General features: G+C 42.4%; 1 protein-coding gene across 3 annotated transcripts in view; it reads left to right on the top strand.

Annotated features, from left to right (window-relative positions):
• TBC1D14 (TBC1 domain family member 14) overlaps nucleotides 1-16,476 on the top strand; it is a 106,576-nt gene extending 90,100 nt beyond the window's left edge. For all 3 annotated transcript variants that reach the window (XM_054029205.1, XM_054029206.1, XM_054029207.1), the window contains 2 exons: nucleotides 11,025-11,283; nucleotides 13,347-16,476. In XM_054029205.1, coding sequence (XP_053885180.1) covers nucleotides 11,025-11,283; nucleotides 13,347-13,412 — 325 coding nt within the window. In that variant the 3' untranslated portion in view covers nucleotides 13,413-16,476. The remainder of the gene's footprint in view (nucleotides 1-11,024; nucleotides 11,284-13,346) is intronic.
• Nucleotides 16,477-18,039: the final 1,563 nt, after the last annotated feature.

Below are 18,039 nucleotides of genomic sequence, written 5' to 3'. Positions count from 1 at the left end.
GGATTTATACGGATATTTTATATATATATAAATCTAAAGATAAAGATACTACATTTTATGACATAATCATACCCCCATGATGAATATGGGGTGCAGTGTCACACCTTCTTAAGAGTGGACTTAAACCTGTCCTGCCATGGCCTGTCATTCACTGTGGTTATAGGTATGGCATTTGGGCCCAGATGGAAGTAAAAGCCCTCAAAATCTTTCACCAGGATGAAATAGCGTTTCTCTGTGTGCTTTACAGTATGTGGTACCAAACACGACATGCTCTTGAGGACCTTTTTCAGGCTCTAGAAGTGCATCATTGATAGGCATGGCTGCTGTCCCAGGAACAGACAGCTGCAGGATATCCACTAACTTATGGGTATTCTTCTGCAAGAACTCCGCCTAAATGTCCAGTGAGGCAGCCATGTGCCACAAAATGTCCTTATAGCCCTTGAAATCCTTCAGCCTTGGAGAACAGGAAGAACTAGGCACTGCTGTATTGTCTGGTATGAAGAAGGGGTGGTTAACTTTGCCAAGTCTGGCTCCCATTCCTGGACTAGCGGAGCTGGAAGAGGCAGCTCCATGTGCTCTGCACAGGAAAGGCTCACTGGTGCCTCACTGGTCCACAGTTCCCATCACCAATCTGCCCAGCAATCTCGCCTTCGAGTGCAATCTATTTAGTTATTTACTTATTCCCATAATACAAGAACTAGGGGTCATCAAATGAAATTAATAGGCAGCAGGTTTAAAACAAATAAAAGGAAGTTCTTCGTCACGCAGCGCACAGTCAACTTGTGGAACTCCTTACCTGAGAAGGTTGTGAAGACTAGGACTATAACAGGGTTTAAAAGAGAACTGGATAAATTCATGGTGGTTAAGTCCATTAATGGCTATTAGCCAGGACGGGTAAGGAATGGTGTCCCTAGCCTCTGTCTGTCAAAGGATGGAGATGGATGGCAGGAGAGAGATCACTTGATCATTGCCTGTTAGGTTCACTCCCTCTGGGGCACCTGGCATTGGCCACTGTCGGTCGACAGGATACTGGGCTAGATGGACCTTTGGTCTGACCCGGTACGGCCTTTCTTATGTTCTTATGACTGAGCAGCATCCCATGGATTCCGTGGAGGTCACTGGTAAGGATAGGCAGTGGGTGGCCAATAGGTGCCCCAGCCCGACTGCGAGATAAGTGCTAGTGCCCGTAGTACTCCGTAAATGATCCCCGATGTGGAGCAAATGATGGATAGGAGGAGGAAGACCCGACCTTGACGTTGAGGAGCCTCGGGTTTCTGGGATAAAGGTGGGGCCAATCCTGAGGGAGTGAGTAATCAGTCTGAGTCATCTGTTGCCCAGAACAAGGCAGGGACTGGTGCCGATGATGGAAGTGGTACCACTGGCACCAAGTGACCGAGGTAGTGTCAACCTTCAAGTCATCAGCGGTACTGGAGCAGCTGATGGTGCCAAAGTGTAGGGCGGTGAAAGCTGCCAAAGTAACATCTGCAGTTCTAACGAGTTTCCTGACACCGAGGTCCCTTGCATCAAGCCTGGTACCTGCCCTTGTTCCACGGACTGTGGAAGGGGAACATCAAGGTGCGGTGCTGACAGACCCAAGGGATTCAGTGGCCCATCGAACCAACGATGCTAGCCTGGCAAAGTCTTGGGCCAAAGGAAGTTAGGATGGAAAGGTAGAGGACGTCTGTAGCCACCAAGTATGCCACCGACATGGAAACGGTGCCAGCATCGCCCTCATTGGTACAGGACTCAAAGGAGGCCCTGGTGCCAGAACCGGAGTTGATGGTACAGGGTCTGTAACCTCCCTACTTGGTACCAGTGAGCAGTTATAGGCACCACCCCCCATGCTAGCACTAACCACATGCTGATGCACGCTCTTCCTGGGGGAGGCGAAAGAGTCAATCAGTCTTATGCAACCTTTTCCCCTGTGCACTCAATGGGGAATGGCTCCTCTGTCTCTTCAGAGAGGCTCCTGCTCCAGAATGCGAAGCAGCAGCACTTTCTGAACCTGAGGGCAACCTCCAATCTATAGGAACACTAACTGTGATTCAGAATGCTAGAAAATGTACTTGCAGTATGGCTGTAGCCACACTCCCAGTGCAGAGGTATAGTTAGAAGCTGGAATTAGTAATGATACAATATGAATTACTTGTTTAGTTATCTATAGTCTAGTATTGTACAGTGGGATGCCAGTGACTCTACGCTGAAATTTGGTCACTACTATGATGCTACTAGTGTTAATCAAAACAAATTTGTCTTATCACTCCACTTCACTTCATACTGCAATAAAGTCAATATTTTGAGCAATTCAGGGGACCTGTGGGCCCTTGGAGGCTAGTGAGAATGTGGTTTGAGTAACCAAGAGGAGGTTCTCTCTTAGGCTGTTGTTTCTGTAGCCATTCTATGACACATTCATCTACTCACACAGTTTGAACTACCCCATCTTTTGCCTGTGATTGACACATTTGCCTCTTGCTTCATCCATTCTCCACTGGGTATCTTGCCATCTTGTTAAATTCAGAGTAGCCTGAACTGACCTTTCTTCCAAAATTCTCCCCACTCCCATTTTCTGTCACTGTTGAATACAACAATTCTCCTGGTCAGTCAGGCCTGGACTCGGGTTGGGGTGTATATCTTCAATTCCTCTTTCTCCCTTTGGCACACACCCTCACTGTGTCCAAATCTTGCAGATTCGTCTTACACAAATGTTAGTAAGATTCGATCTTAGCTGTGTCCACACCGCTAAAGCTGTTGTTGAAACCCTCATCTCCCATCATGATTACTAGAACAGTTTCCTCTCTGGCCACCTCAACACGCATTTTGCCCTCTCCAGGCCCTATTCAAAATACAGTCTCTAAAGTAATCTTTGTCGGAGAAAAACTGAGTTCTCACTATTTGTTTAGGTATAGCAAGTCAGATGTTTTATTAACTCTCACATGTGCAGAGGGAGAGAGGTAAACAGGTCTCTCTCTCTGGTAACTAATTACAGCAAGCATTTATACCTTTCATTACAAAAATAATGAGGGACAGCAGCATTTTTGTTTATACATAGGCCATCTTGATATCTCATTTCCTCAGTTGTTTTGACTCTTGCCAACATACAATTATTTTCTATACCTTATCTACCCAAGGTCTTCTACACTTTATCTATGCTGAGGTCATCATAACTTCTTACACAGCTCTTTCTCACCCGCCTCACACAATCCTTGCTTCTACAAATCTCGCGTTATCAGGGTTACAGTTAGCCTGACTCTTGCTAACAAACGTCATGCATTACAGTTCCCTTCTGTCAGTTCTTTTCTCTGCTTCCACAACCCCCCCTTTTGTACTTCTAGTACAACAAACATTCTCAAATCTCTATTTGCATCAAGTCCTGGACTTCTGATTCTAAATCAGATGCTTCAACCTTAGGGGTTTTGATTGGATGCAATGACAATGCATGATTAGCATGAACATGAAAGGTATTACTATTATTACGTCTTTTACAACAACAATAACATAATCCTAAGCTAACTAATAACAATACAAGCAATAACATTCCCATAGCAATACAATAATGGGGTTGTTGTACAGCCTTTGTCATAAAGCACAATACATCATATTTAGTACATAAGGTAGCTACTCTATAAGCAGTGTGAAAGGCATACTTTTCTACTTGATATACATTTTGAAGCATGTGAATTTGCCCTTGTACCTCAGAGATTTTCTGAATCTCAGGTAACAATGAAAGCAAATTTTGAAATCTATCAGATAGTAAGCTAGTCCAATTAAAGGGTATCTGGAACCTAAGGGCTACTTGAAAAACTCTATCTGCAGGCCAATAAATGATATGATTGCCTGCAGTGGTAGTGAGATTAAAATGTATGTCTTGCAATGTAGTGGCTTTAACATACACACAGCTATCATTAGCTTAAAAAATAAGTGTCCTGTCAGGGTAGTTCCTTGTCCCCTACCCTCCCAGCAAATGTAGTCATGAAGAGTAACAACTTCTCCTGGCTTCAGTTTACGGATACACTGAAGCTGTGGGGGTTGTAACGGCCAAAATGTCCATTGTCTCCCTAACCCCACCCAAATGTCAGATGTAATCCCAGGAGCACTGACTAAAAATCGATTGGGCATACCAGGAGGTCTAATTTCCCAGATGTCTCGGTGAATTACCCAATCCCACATGCATCCTCCCCATGGACCCGGCAGGATTCGGTATGTGGGAGCCCACACCCCCTGAACCGGTCCATATGCTTGGAAGGAGCACTGAGAACGTCCACACTTCCACCCAGAAAGTTTCCAAGTATGTCTCCATGGCCACAGATCAGATGGTACTCCTAACGTGTCTGTAAGGGCAGTGGGCCAAGCCTGGTGCTCTAGATCATTCCGAATGGCCATTAGCTGGTCATTCAAGAAATCCTGAATCTCTGAGCATGCTAGATCCCACTGCAATGCCTTCCCAGCCTCAGTGATATTCAATACCATCTCTGTCAGCAACTTCTGGGTCATTGAACTAAGGGCAGAAATAACATGTAACTCACCAACTCCAGCCTGTACCTGGGTTAGTTGTGCTCCAGAAACAAGGCCTATGGCCTTCTCTAGTTGGCCCAATTTCTCATCATGTTCCTGGTTCTTAAAAATATTCCAGACTGCTACTGCATTATTGGCCCCATCCCACAGGGATCCGGTCAAGTCTCTCTTCTTTCTAGAAGAAATAACCCAAGCCCTCTGTTGTGCTAATCTAATGGCAGCCCCCTGTGAGCAATTTGGGTATGTAGAGGTAATCTGGAAACTGGATAAGGGTAATGAAAATTTAACAGTCCCTAGTGTAGTGTTAATCACAGTTCATTGATATCCTAATACATTTCTTTTTGGTGTAGTACTATACCACATTCCCAAGCATGGGTCCCACAAGTTTCTTCCTGCCAGTGTATAATTCTTTGTTTCTTCACCAGGGTCAGTTCTTAATGTCTCTTGTAGTCAGGAATCCCTGGACTTTGTGGTTTCAATGAAGCAAGTGTTCCTTCTTCTCTTTTCCTGAAACAGTGTGGTTTAGCATCATACAGGGGAGAGGTTACTAGCACATCACCCTGTAATGGTTTTGCTTCTTCTAGAAAAATCCAGAGGCACAGTAGGTCTGTCAGTGGACAAGGGAGAGGTTACTAGCACTTCACCTTGTCTTTTTTTTTTCTTTCTTTCTTTTTCCTGCTGTCCAGAAGACACAGCAGAGCTAGAAGGAGAAATAGGCTTATCATCAGTCGGAGAGTCCTCCCGAGGTGGAGGGGTCTTTTTACAGTGAGAAGCATGGGTCCAGGCAGGTAGTCCTTGGCACTTCACAGTGGTGGTGGTGGTTAACAGGACTTGGAAAGGGCCTTTCCAGTGTGGAGCCAAAGCAGTCTTTCGTTGATAGACTTTACGTAGACTCAGTCTCCTTGTTTCAATGAATGGCAGGGCTGCTAGGGTCTTTGGGTAGCACTTCTTTTATCTGTGAGAAAAGAAACCTAACACATTTCATTAATGCCTGGCAGTGTTTTGCAGATCTCATAGTTGCTTGGGCACATTCAGGCCCCCCTTTTCTTGGCTATCAGCCAAGTCTTAGCTGTGGGCAGTGTCCTTGGATGGTGCCAGCATCTTATCTTTGGACTGAGCTTGCTAGCTATTTTTTTCTCAGTTAACTCATTCTGTTCTTTTTCCTTCTCCCCTTCTTGGCTTCTTTTATCCTACAAAGGAAACTTCCACTCTTCACTTATACACCTTTTCCCAACAATGAACACATACACATTGCCATTATACAGTACATTAGTCTTATTATTCAATGTATGCCATGTACACCCTTCCAGTAAAATAACTTTATTACAGAGCTTTGGACCAACAAACCAGGACAAGCACACCCACTTTTGAGGAGTCCACTCAGTACAACCTCAGGTGTCCAATAGCTTTCCTCCCTCCCCAGCCCTCTGGCTAGAAATCTGAGGTAGCCAGAAGGATCCCATGGGCAATATGGGGAGTGGGTTAACCTTCCATGTCCTTGCTTCCAAAGACTGTTGGTATGCAAATTTTAACAACAATTTTTTTCAATTAAAAAAAAATCTGGCCAATGAAGTTTTTTTTCTTACTTAAGCAACTGTATTACACTTTAGTATATCACATTTTCCTGATTTATCCAAACACTTTTTGTATTCCAAGTTGAATAAAACAAGTATCTGCTTTTTTTGATTTAACCCTTCTATTTAATTTTGAACTAGACTGTCTTATGAAAATATTAAACCCAACAATTCTGGCCACAAGACAAACACCACAAGACAGGACAAAGAACACAAAAATAATTCCTATTGTACCAGTAAATGCATGGTACATTGAATGCTGTTCAGCTGGCATCCGTTTTCTCTGATGATCTGAAAGACAAAAGAACAGAGGTCTACCCCTTCTGGGTAGTCAGTCATTGCTTAAAATATTTCCTTTATATACACACATACTCTTGTTGATTTTAGACAAAACAGAGGAATTACCCCATATTTCTTTGTATTTGTTTCATAGGCAGCCCAGGTTTCAGTGGCTTCTACCTTATTAGTTAGAAAATTGCATTAATACAGATGCTTTCTGGCTTGCTTCCAGATCCAAAGCTATCCACAGCTTAAAAATTCTTATGTAAAAAGTCACAATTAACTTTCCCAGACTTTTGATTGCCTTTTACTTCTAACTCCTGCTTTCAAACGCCCAGTGAACTGAAAAAGACAACACAACCTATATTGGTAGGTTTGCATTTCTTTTACCTCTGCTACAATATACACTGCACATGTTCTGGGGAAAATGCACATCCTATCCACAATTCAATTTCCACAACACTAGCCACATCAATTTCTACACAAGGTGTAACTGTTTCTTTTGTGCTTACAAAATCTCCATGCACCCCTAGTAAAGTGACAGTTCGACCACACCGAGCCAGGGGCACTGTCCTTCTCTCTCTTTTTACCAGATCTTTTATCTGCTATTTTGTTACCCAAAAACAAATTCAAATCTTTATTCTTTCCTGAACACCGGGTAAAGGCCATTTACTTAACATATAATCCAAAGGGCTATCCTTAGAGAGTTTTACCAGAGACCCACCCATCTGCCTGCTGACACTCTAACAGAGAATTACACAGAGAACAGAGGGAATTATGGCCTAATAGGATCCTATTACAGGAATTTCTACTAATACTGACCGCTACAGGGGACGGGACAGAAGGATCCCAATTCAACCTCAGAGCTTCATTGCACGCGATGGCTTCCACTCTGAGGAATTACGAATGAGAGGCTCAGTTCCATCCACACACCTAACACCTAAATGTATAAGACAGAAATTCATTAACCGGAGTCGCCATTAACTGTCACCAAAATATCGGGTCCACCTAGCTGAGAGCCAATAACAGCCAGACAGGGATAAGGAAGAGTTGCTTTATTCTGCAGAAGAAAGGAGAGCCTTGCACCTTGGTACAAAGACTCTGTCTTACACACATTTTACCATTTCAATTATTATCCTGGGGATTTGAAATCCCCATGCTTATAATTACTTACTCCTTTCCTTCCACTATGCCCTCAAAGTTTCCAACCTGTTCTCCAATCTCTCTATCTATTGCCTGCCCGCTTGGGCCCGATCCTGCTTTTCTCGCTGAACCGTCCCTTCCATGGGCACCAGCTTTTTCACTACCAATTTAGATAGGAGGGTGGGCTTCTTAACTAGCCCCCACCCTTCCTGGTCTCTTCTCTTTATCTTCTTACTCACAAGGCTACCCAAGTCCTCCCCCGTGAGGCTTGCCACTTGGGCAAAACGCATTGCCCATTGGCATTTAACTATTCAATTTTCTCTTGTGGCAAACACACTGCTCTTACAGCATATGCAAACACAAATGGTTAAATTCTGACAAGTCCCTGAAGGACCGGTACTTGCTTAGCCAGTGCTTCCTTTTCTGCCTGGAAGTCCTGTCTCAAGGCTTGCAACTTGCCCTGGGCGTAGGTTTGAGTTGCTGCCTGGTTCATGATCTATGCTCTTAATTGCTCAATTCTAGTTATCAAGTACACAACTCTTCCCTTTTTTCCAACTTCTCTGTTGCCCAGTCCTGCTACGACTGGGGTAGATCCACCTGACACCCTTCCCGGTCAGCCGGGGTGGAAAGAGGAATGCTAAATCCCTCTCCGGTTCTCAGACTTACTGCGGCTGAGAGTAGACACACTTTCATACTCACACACGTACGTCCAGACTGGCCACGTCTGTGTATAACGTTCAGAGAAGGTGCTGTGCAATCTCCAACTTGCTTCCTTTCTTGGGAGGGCAGTTCTTTTACACCCTGAGGTCTCCTGGGGCGTCTTTTCAGTGATTCCAGTCCAGGCCGGCTGCCTGTGGCTTCTTCAGCTTCCCCAAACCACGCCAGCTCCAGGGTCGCAAAGGCAGACTGTTGGATCTCACTGGACAGTTAAGCTTTGCAAATGTAATCTCAGCACTTTAACTTGTATTGCCTTTGGTTTGACTATGTCTATATTTTTTCACAGTCAGCTGGGGCCGAAAGCAGTTTTTCTTTATACTTAGTCTGGTCTGCATTGATTCTTGACCTTGAACGCAGATTAACTTTCTCTTTATCTCTGGACCAAGCTGAATTTCAAATTAACCCGTTCCTTTCCTCAATAGACAAATTGCTCCCATTTGTGTCAGAGGCTTTTTTGTGATTAAAAGCTCCTCTGAGATGTATGATCTTATCTAGATTGAAGGTACCTTCTAGTGGGCATTGTTTAGATGAATTTTCACGCGTGTAATGATTCCAATTCTCTAAATACCTGCAGGTTTTAGTACCATAATGTACGTACATGAAATAAGCTGGGGTACCCTTAGTGGGTGAGAGGGAATCCTTAGACTGTCCCCCACCCATTTTCCAATCACACACACAGGGAGGAGGATGCCCTGTCCGCGCTAGCGGCACATAAACTAAGGATCTCTCCCTACAGGGTATTCACACAGGAGAGACTAACGAGGATGGCCACGACCCTCCTACACCTCCCTTCAGCAAAGAGCGTCGGCTAGTCTCAGAGAGACGGCGCCGCTTACTCTGTTGCATCCAGTGAGATGATCAGACTGTCAGTGGCTCACACGGAGAGGAAAAGGGGAGGGAAGATGGGTTCACACACTCCTAGACCCAGGTAGCCTCCTCGCCGGACGATGCCAGGACGAGTTAGCCCACCGTGGGTCGGATCTCCTAAAAGATCCTCTAGTTACCGGGCTTGCATTAGAGTAGTTCTGGTCACGAGCCAAAAGACTTCGCAGAGTACTCTGGGCGTCTTCCGGTAACACTCAATTCACACTGGTGTACACACACACACAGACCACACACACACCAAGGCCTTATACCAGGTACTACTCCTGAGTACCTCCAGGTACTATTCCCAAGTACCTCGATGCATCACTTGAGGCGGTAAAAACCCCTCTTGAGGCGGTAACAACCCCTCAACACAGGTGCAAACCTTATGCACCTAGCATATGCATACAGGGGGCGGCAAACAATTCCCCTATTACGCCGCTCAGCATCTGACCTTGCTGCACAGTCAATAAGTTCGGATGGCGTGAGCCCAACAGGGGCAGACGGCCCCACGGACAGTCCTCCTCCGACACCCCAATAGAGATTTCAAAAGGTCTCCTACCTCTATTGTGGCGCCATGGGGTTCGAAGGGGAACGATCCATAGCAGCTGCCGGTGCCTCTGCGGGCGTTGCCATCCCGGACGAGCCCCCAAATTGTCGGAGAAAAACTGAGTTCTCACTATTTGTTTAGGTATAGCAAGTCAGATGTTTTATTAACTCTCACATGTGCAGAGGGAGAGAGGTAAACAGGTCTCTCTCTCTGGTAACTAATTACAGCAAGCATTTATACCTTTCATTACAAAAATAATGAGGGACAGCAGCATTTTTGTTTATACATAGGCCATCTTGATATCTCATTTCCTCAGTTGTTTTGACTCTTGCCAACATACAGTTATTTTCTATACCTTATCTACCCAAGGTCTTCTACACTTTATCTATGCTGAGGTCATCATAACTTCTTACACAGCTCTTTCTCACCCGCCTCACACAATCCTTGCTTCTACAAATCTCGCGTTATCAGGGTTACAGTTAGCCTGACTCTTGCTAACAAACGTCATGCATTACAGTTCCCTTCTGTCAGTTCTTTTCTCTGCTTCCACATCTTCCTGGCCCCATGTCTCTCTCTTTTTTTAAATCCTACCAGCTGCTTCTGCTTCCCCTTCTCTGTTCCATTAAATTCAAGCTTCCCGTGATCATCAGCCTCAAGATTAAACACTGTTCCCCTACCTTCTTATTACCAGAACTTTTCCACCCTTGTGTTCCACCAGCTATGTCAGTCATGTTGCTCAATTTGTCTGTTTCTCCTGCAACCATTGCCACACCTTCTTCATCATCTTCCTCTGATCTGGATATCAAAGCTCCACTACTCTCTCCTTACACAAATCCTACCTGAAGATCTACTTCTTCCATGGCAGCTGGAACAAACTAAATAAGCCACCTATTTCACTTATATATCCTGAGAGAAGTACTCATCTATATGGAGGGGAGCAGGGTCAAATATTGGGAGATGCATGGCATAAGATCCCTGGAATTTAAACTGGAAATTAGCATGGGAAAAGACAAAAGGCGTTTGGGCGGGGGAGTGCGGTGGGGAAACTTAACATATAAAACATGCCTAATGTAATTCAAGATATTCTGTATATTACATCCCTTTTCCCCCATTCTTTCTCTTTACGGATTTTATGCCCATTAGGGAAAGGAACTGGGTCTTCCTATAGATATGTACGTGACCTAGCACATTTTGAATAGATTTGCAATCTAAATTATACTTCCTGTGAAACAGTGTATATATTTATACCAAATATAAATGAACTATCCAGTATCTGATCACTAACAAACTGTTGTTCAGCTGTTATTTAAGACTTGTGTACCTCTGTGCTGCTGCTTAAATTTTTTTCTTATATCCTAACCCTAAAGATTTTCTTCTGTTTTCAGGATATTCACATTGTACAGCAAGTCTTTGCCACTAGACCTTGCATGTCGTGTCTGGGATGTGTTCTGCCGGGATGGAGAGGAGTTCCTATTCCGTACAGCCTTGGGAATATTAAGACTTTTTGAAGATATTTTGACCAAAATGGACTTTATTCACATAGCCCAGTTCCTAACAAAGTTACCAGAGGACTTGCCTTCAGAAGAATTCTTCACATCTATTGCTGCGATTCAGATGCAAAGTAGAAACAAAAAGTGGGCTCAGGTAAAGAGAACTTATTTGTTTTTGTCTCTTTTGTATAACAAATGAAGGAGCATTTGGCAATGCCTGAGAAAATGCAAAACAGTGCAGCGGAGTATATTTACGGTTTGGTAGGCTTGTAGATCACTTTATAATGCTGGCAGGTGAACATTTAGTGAAAAGGTTGGTTGTCCTGAACATTTCCCCTCTGGGAATCAAGAGCTGGATCAATACTCGTTACGCTAAAATTGTGGTGGATCCAAGCTTGAATAGTGGTAGCATGCAGCATTTTTCTCCTATTAATTGCAAAGGAGGCTAAAAAAACCTCAGACATAGAAGTTCAGTATTACAACTTCATATTTTAAAAAAAAAAAAAAAGGCTTGGTTTGTGGGAAAAGATGAGACAACTGAATCCTGTATGAATTTTTTTCTCCATTCCATCAGCACTCTGTTGCCAAACTGTTGTAATTAACAGGGATCCTAGAAATCCAATTGCCCCAGAAAACCTGGAATTTGCATTTTTTACAGAGAACCTTTAGTTTTTGTATTGTGAAAAAATAAAAACATCTTTACTATTAACTAAATTTTACTGAAAGTATCAATGTCACTTATTCAATGCATGCCACCTCCCCCTCTTGTGGTTTTGAATGTGCTTTACACTAAGCATACTTCAATAAACTGCTTCGGCATATAGAGGTTATTCAACAGCATATAGGGGGTTGTGTTTTAACGCATCTTAAATTCCACTTCAGCCTTTAGATGTGAGTAATTAAATTATGAAAAGATGCTGAAAACTTTTGTCACCCTTAAAGACCATGTCATTGAGATTGGCAAGGACAAATTTCACGCTGATGGTAATAGGCTGTTCTGTATTGTATGCAGCAGGGCTGTAGATTACATTCAAAGGCAGACAATGGTAGAACACATGGAAAGCTCTAAACATAAACTGAATGCAAAGAAATGAAAACAAAGCCTAAATCAGCAGGGCCCTCGACAACAAAGAAACAAGGCACTGTGACTGGATTATTCTGTTAATTTTATTTTATCATAATGATTGGCACTGATAGGCTTCAAACGTGCTTAAAATTGTAAATATATCAATAAAACCTGTTCAACTGTTACGTGTGTGTATATATATATATGTGTGTGTGTGTGTGTGTGTGTGTGTATGTATGTATGTGTATATACATATATAATATGGTGGGTAGGGAAACTAAAGTTCAGCGTTTCATTTTAATCGCAGGAGAACACACATTTGTATGTATGTTTGATTTTTATCAGATAATTTTGTTGATTTTTAACACTGAAAACTAGGATCCCCAGTCATAACCTCAGCCAAATAGTGGTCAAATATGGCAAAGCAAATTTGGCTTTCTGCCCATACTTCTGCAGAGAAGGAAGCTACTTACTGGTAGCTGCATTTCTTTGTGCTGAAGTGCGAAAATGTAGAGACCACCTTGGCTGAGCCCTAGGGTAGACCACAAACAGTTGTGTCCTGCAACAAATGTTTGTTTCGAGTGTCCAGGCTACAAGCTATACATGTTTCACTTCAGTGGCTTGACCAAGACAAGCAAATCAGTGCAGTGCCATTTGAGAGCTTCCTTTGAAACCCAGTAACTCAGTCCTCTTCTTTGATAGTTACTGCTACCACTGTCGTCATCTAACATAACATTTATTCACTATAGTCTCAGGCAGTTAAGATTCATTTGGTATTATGTTTTTTTCTCAGGCAATTTCTGGTGGCAGAAGGAGATGTTCTCCTATAAGCGTGGCAGAGTAGAGAACCCAACCTCTAGGCTTCGTGGTGTATGGTTTTGGTTTTTTCTCCTCACCTTAGATTTTGTACCTTGTCAAATGGGATGGAAAAGTGACACAGTGCCCACATGGCAGAATGTCCCAAAGTCTTGTCATGTTAGCTGTGTTTCAGACCTCCCATTTAGTGCAGATGTTCTTTCAAAGTTTGAAACTTTTTTGAAAATCATGCAATAGCTTGTTGGTGCACTGTAACCAAACATGTGTTAAAGTATATTTTTAACTTAATTGTGTGTGTTTTTTCTTCCTCTCAACTCCCTTTTTGAAATGTCTAGGTACTGGTTGCACTGCAAAAAGACAACCGGGAAGTGGAAAGAGGAAGCCCTTCACTCAAACACTGAAACTATGGTTGCCTCAAATTGACATTCAAGGGAAAAGAATCTGAAGTGGCAAATGTATGTCAGGATGAACTCAATACGTAGAGCTGCAAATAAGTGTGTTGTTTTGAGTTTTGTTTAGCACTGGAATTGGCCTTAAAGAAAAAAATGTAAAAGAAAAACTTTTTAAGTAACAAAACCAAGGCTTAGCCTTAAGAAGCTTACTAGAATGAGTGTTTGCTGTGGACAGCATTATACATTCTGCACTTTTAACGAAGGCAATGAAACCAGGCAATTTTAAGCTTGCCTTTTTTTAATTTCAGTATAAGTATTTTTTAAATACTGGTAATTGGTAACAGTGTGAGTTGCTTTGAAAGCTACTCCCCAGTTTGATTCTTAACCAGAATATACATGCGTAAGAGTAGGTGGATTTGGAGAACCTGTTCAGTAACTGGTGCTGGAGTTTATAGTTAAGTGAGGTAAGGATCACTTTCTTAGAAATGTCCCCTATTTTTAAAAGCTATAGGCCTCATTTACCAAAGAGACTGTTAAAGTAAAATAGAACTACATTCCATCCCATTAACTGAAAACAAAGACCAAACAAAAACACCATGGTAAGTAGAAAATACACTTAAAAACTAGGAAGGGAGGAGTCAGACTAGCAGTACAGCAACAGAGTCCATTTTCAACCTGCATTGCAACAGTGTTTCCCAATATAGATGCATTGGGAAAGTGCCACATTAATCCCACTGGATACTAAGCTCTCCAAGGGATGATCTGTAGTATTACTATAGCATTATTTCCCATTGGCTCACTCCCATGCCCCTATTGAACAGAAGTAAGATGCTAGTAAATGGTAATTAGCAAGTGAGGTTTGCTGGGGAAAGTGTCAAGAAATGGTAATTCGCTAAAGGGATGAGTAAAATTCATCCATTGATCTAGTTCTTTTTGAGGATAATGGTGTTTTTAAGACCAGCCTGTACCACACGGTACTACGCTTGAGCAAGTTACGCAGATGGCAAACTGCAGTTGCATATTTCCGTTATACAGCTAAAATTTTCTCTGCCTTCATCAACTGAATGTTTGATTGTAAATCATAAGTGTCCATGATTTACATTATACACTATACAAAAAACTGCGTGGGATAAATTGCTTTATAAATATGAATTTCAACACTGAAAAGGGAAAATAACTGAAGCAATATGCATTTGATAGCTGTAAATGGGAATTTCTGAATCCTCTTTAGCTTTGGATTTTATGTTAACAATCACCCTACAGTCTGTCTTTATGCTGACACAAGTATAGATGAGAGAGAACCTGAGCTAACACAACTGAAATAAAAGTGGAAGTATACTTGCACACACTATTGAATTCCAAGCACATACAGCATATAATGTAAAGTGTCTATAGGATACATGCAAAATACTATCCATTAGTGAAGTAATATATTTTCCTTAAGTGGCATTTTGACCATAATCTTTAAAAAGACTCAAATGCAACAATGATTTTTCTAAATAAGTGCTTCAGGATTCTGTCACTTCAAAGAGAATGTAATACAAATGCAGCTTGCAAGTCTGTTACCTCTTTGGCCTCTCTTCCCCTTCTGCACTTTGTATACCTACCATAATTAGCTACTTAGCTTATTTCTGGTGCTGGCCATTAATTTCTTCAGTAACTGGCAGCATAGTAAACATTCTAGTGAAGGTAAATGTCCAGGCATCAGAATGGCATTTCCTTTCTCTCATCAGAAATTGCTTAGCTTTGGTCCTTTCATGACTGGTATTGACATTGTAGATGCTATGAAGTGCAATAGAAAGTTGGAAAGTCGGTACCTTTTTGAGTACATTATCTTTTTAATATCACAGATATGCCTTTTTTGTGAAGGTGTAAGAGGCCTAGCATCCAGAACATTTGCACTATAAATTTACGTACTATACATTACCTATTTATGTAGACCAACTTTATCCTCCGTATTCATCCAGTTAGATGGTACTGTAGCTGGCTTTGAAACTGTAACTTCGTCTTCATTACAACTTAATTTGTAGGTCCTTTTTAAATCAAGTGTCAGAACACGGTTCACCTACCTTATTGGAATACAGTGTTTGCCACTGGATATTTAGCAGCCATCCCCAATCGGTCTCATTTTGCCCCTCATCTAATCGGATATTTAATGTTAACACTGAAAATGGGCTTGGTTGTGGAAAAAGGCCTGCTGCAGCACTTGTGCACTGTTTGTTACTTGCAGATGTAATTATTTTGTTTTTTGTTTCTTCTTAGATGTATATATTTTCTAATTGATTTATTTGTGTACATAAAGGTATGTTCTTTAAGTAATGAAGAAAAGCAATGCAATAAGGAGCTTTGCACAGTTTATTTTAAAATAAAACCCTGTATTTGGGAAAACTTTTCACCTGCCTAAAGATGCAGTTTAAGCTTTTCAGTATACTTGATTTGAAAATACGCTTGAATTTTGATAATGCTGTTGAGATGTATAATGGAATAGGATTACTTGCCACTATAGCTTTTTAATTTTCTGACAGCATACCAAATATCTTAATTAGCTATTAAGGAAGGTTTTCATAATTTAAATTCAGGGATTGCATACCAGATTTTGCCATCTTGATTTTATTGTTCAGGGGTACGTGTAAAATGCATTGAGATTTCCCTATTCTCCATCAAAACAGAGAGCTGTTCTTTTTTCCCCCCAACAGGTTTAAAAAAAATGAAAATGCTGCAATAATTTAGAAGTCTGCAACTTTCACTTTACATGCAGCAAATAAGAGAAACTAGGAAGACTGCACCCTGGTTTGGGATTTTGTGCAACCTGCACTTTACAGTAAAACAAAATATTTTGCATCTTCAATCAGTAATAGTCAAAATGTATCATTTAGTAAAGAATATCATTTTGAAAGGTACTTTATAATGGCTTCTATTTTTGAATGTTTTAAATATGTAAAGAACTATTGACACTCTGTATATCATGTTTGGTTTTATGTACAATTATCAATTTTTGTTTAGGTAAGTGTATCAAATGAACTTTTTTGAACTGTAAATATGGTTTTATTAAAGTCATGTAAAGTTACCTAGATCACACTGTGTCAATTACAGTGTAATCCAGGCCGAAGTTCCTGAGTTTATATACCAATACCCAACCTGTTGATAAGGAATCAACTCCTCTTCCTGACTCCATTCAATGAATGAACCAGAAACCCCAACTTTGCATATGCTACAATTTCATAGTGATTCTTTTTAAAAAACTGTTTGTTTTCCCTTCCCTGTTCTGACTGCTGTAATCCAGTCTGCTTGAAAATATTTGGAATTGCTTCCTTTTTTTCAGCTAGCACATACTGGCACATATGGTTTACAAAGAAAGGGATTTTCAGGTTTAACCGTTCCTGTATGGTGCCATATTGTACTTTCCCATAGGAAGGGAACAAAGGGTCCATGGATCTCCTGAGTCTCATGTTACAGTCAGGGGTCAGCACCACCATGTAGCGGGATGGACGCTTGACAAAATTACCGGACTTAGTGACAGACATTGGTGGGGGGTGGGAAAGGGCTCTGGGCTGAGGCAGGAGGTTGGGGTGTGGGAGGGAGTGTATGGGCTCTGCACTGGGGGTGCAGGTTCCAGGGTGGGGCCAGAAATGAGGGGTTCAGGGGATGGGAGTGGGCTCTGGTCTAGAGCAGGAGATTGGGTGGGATGAGAGCTCCAGCTGGGGGTGCAGGTTCTGGGGTGGGGCAGGGGATGAGGGGTTTGTAGGGCAGGAGTGGGATCAGGGCTGGGGTAGAGGGTTGGGTTGTGGGAGGGGGTCAGTGATGCACACTCCGGGAAGCTCTTACCTCAAGCAGCTCCCAGTCCCCTCTCCAGCTCCAACACGGAGGTACGGCCAGGCGGTTCTGCGTGCTGCCCTCTCCGCAGGCACTGCCTCCGAAGCTCCTAGTGGCCATGGTTCCTGGCCAATGGGCTGGGAGCTGCAAAGTCAGTGCTTGCTGGGGGGGGGGGGGGGGGGGGACACGGAGGCAGCGTGCCTGCAGAGGCGCCTGGCTGCACCTCCGCTGGCAACAGCACGGGGGAGGACACTTGTGGGGAGCTGCCTGAGGTGAGCACCCCCACGGACCTCAAAATTTTTACCATGGTCCATGTACAGACTTTTTACTTGTGTCCATGTACAGACACATTGCCGACCTCTGGTTACAGTTTCAAATTCTAATAATTTTCCTCAGGAGGAAGGGCTTTGGAAGACTAGAGTGGTAATTGTTTGTTCCTACAACATTGGGACACAATGAGAAAATAAAATCCCAAGGAGGTTGCATAAGATTAAATGAATGTTTGTTTTTTAACTGCTGCAGAGTGCATTTGCTCCCTACATTCTTCCCCTATCTGAGTCAAACCTCCGTCTTGAGGAGCTTATTTTCCATGCTTACTAGCCTCTCCTCCCCCAGGCCATATGTACCTGAAAGTGAAAGGAATATTAGCCCTTGCTGCTTAATAGTCTTAAAAGAAAATGGCTTATGTGACACTTTCTCTTAATTGAGGCTTAAGACCAAAGGAACAAAGTGTAAGAAGACTCATTGGCCACTGCCAGAGGAAAGGATACTGAGCTTGACGGACCTTTAGTCTGACCCGGTATGACCGTTCTTATGGTTTTAT

This window comes from Malaclemys terrapin, chromosome 5 (assembly GCF_027887155.1).
Source record: "Malaclemys terrapin pileata isolate rMalTer1 chromosome 5, rMalTer1.hap1, whole genome shotgun sequence".
In the NCBI taxonomy this organism is placed as follows: domain Eukaryota; kingdom Metazoa; phylum Chordata; order Testudines; family Emydidae; genus Malaclemys; species Malaclemys terrapin.
This window is presented reverse-complemented; position numbering and strand designations above follow the sequence as displayed.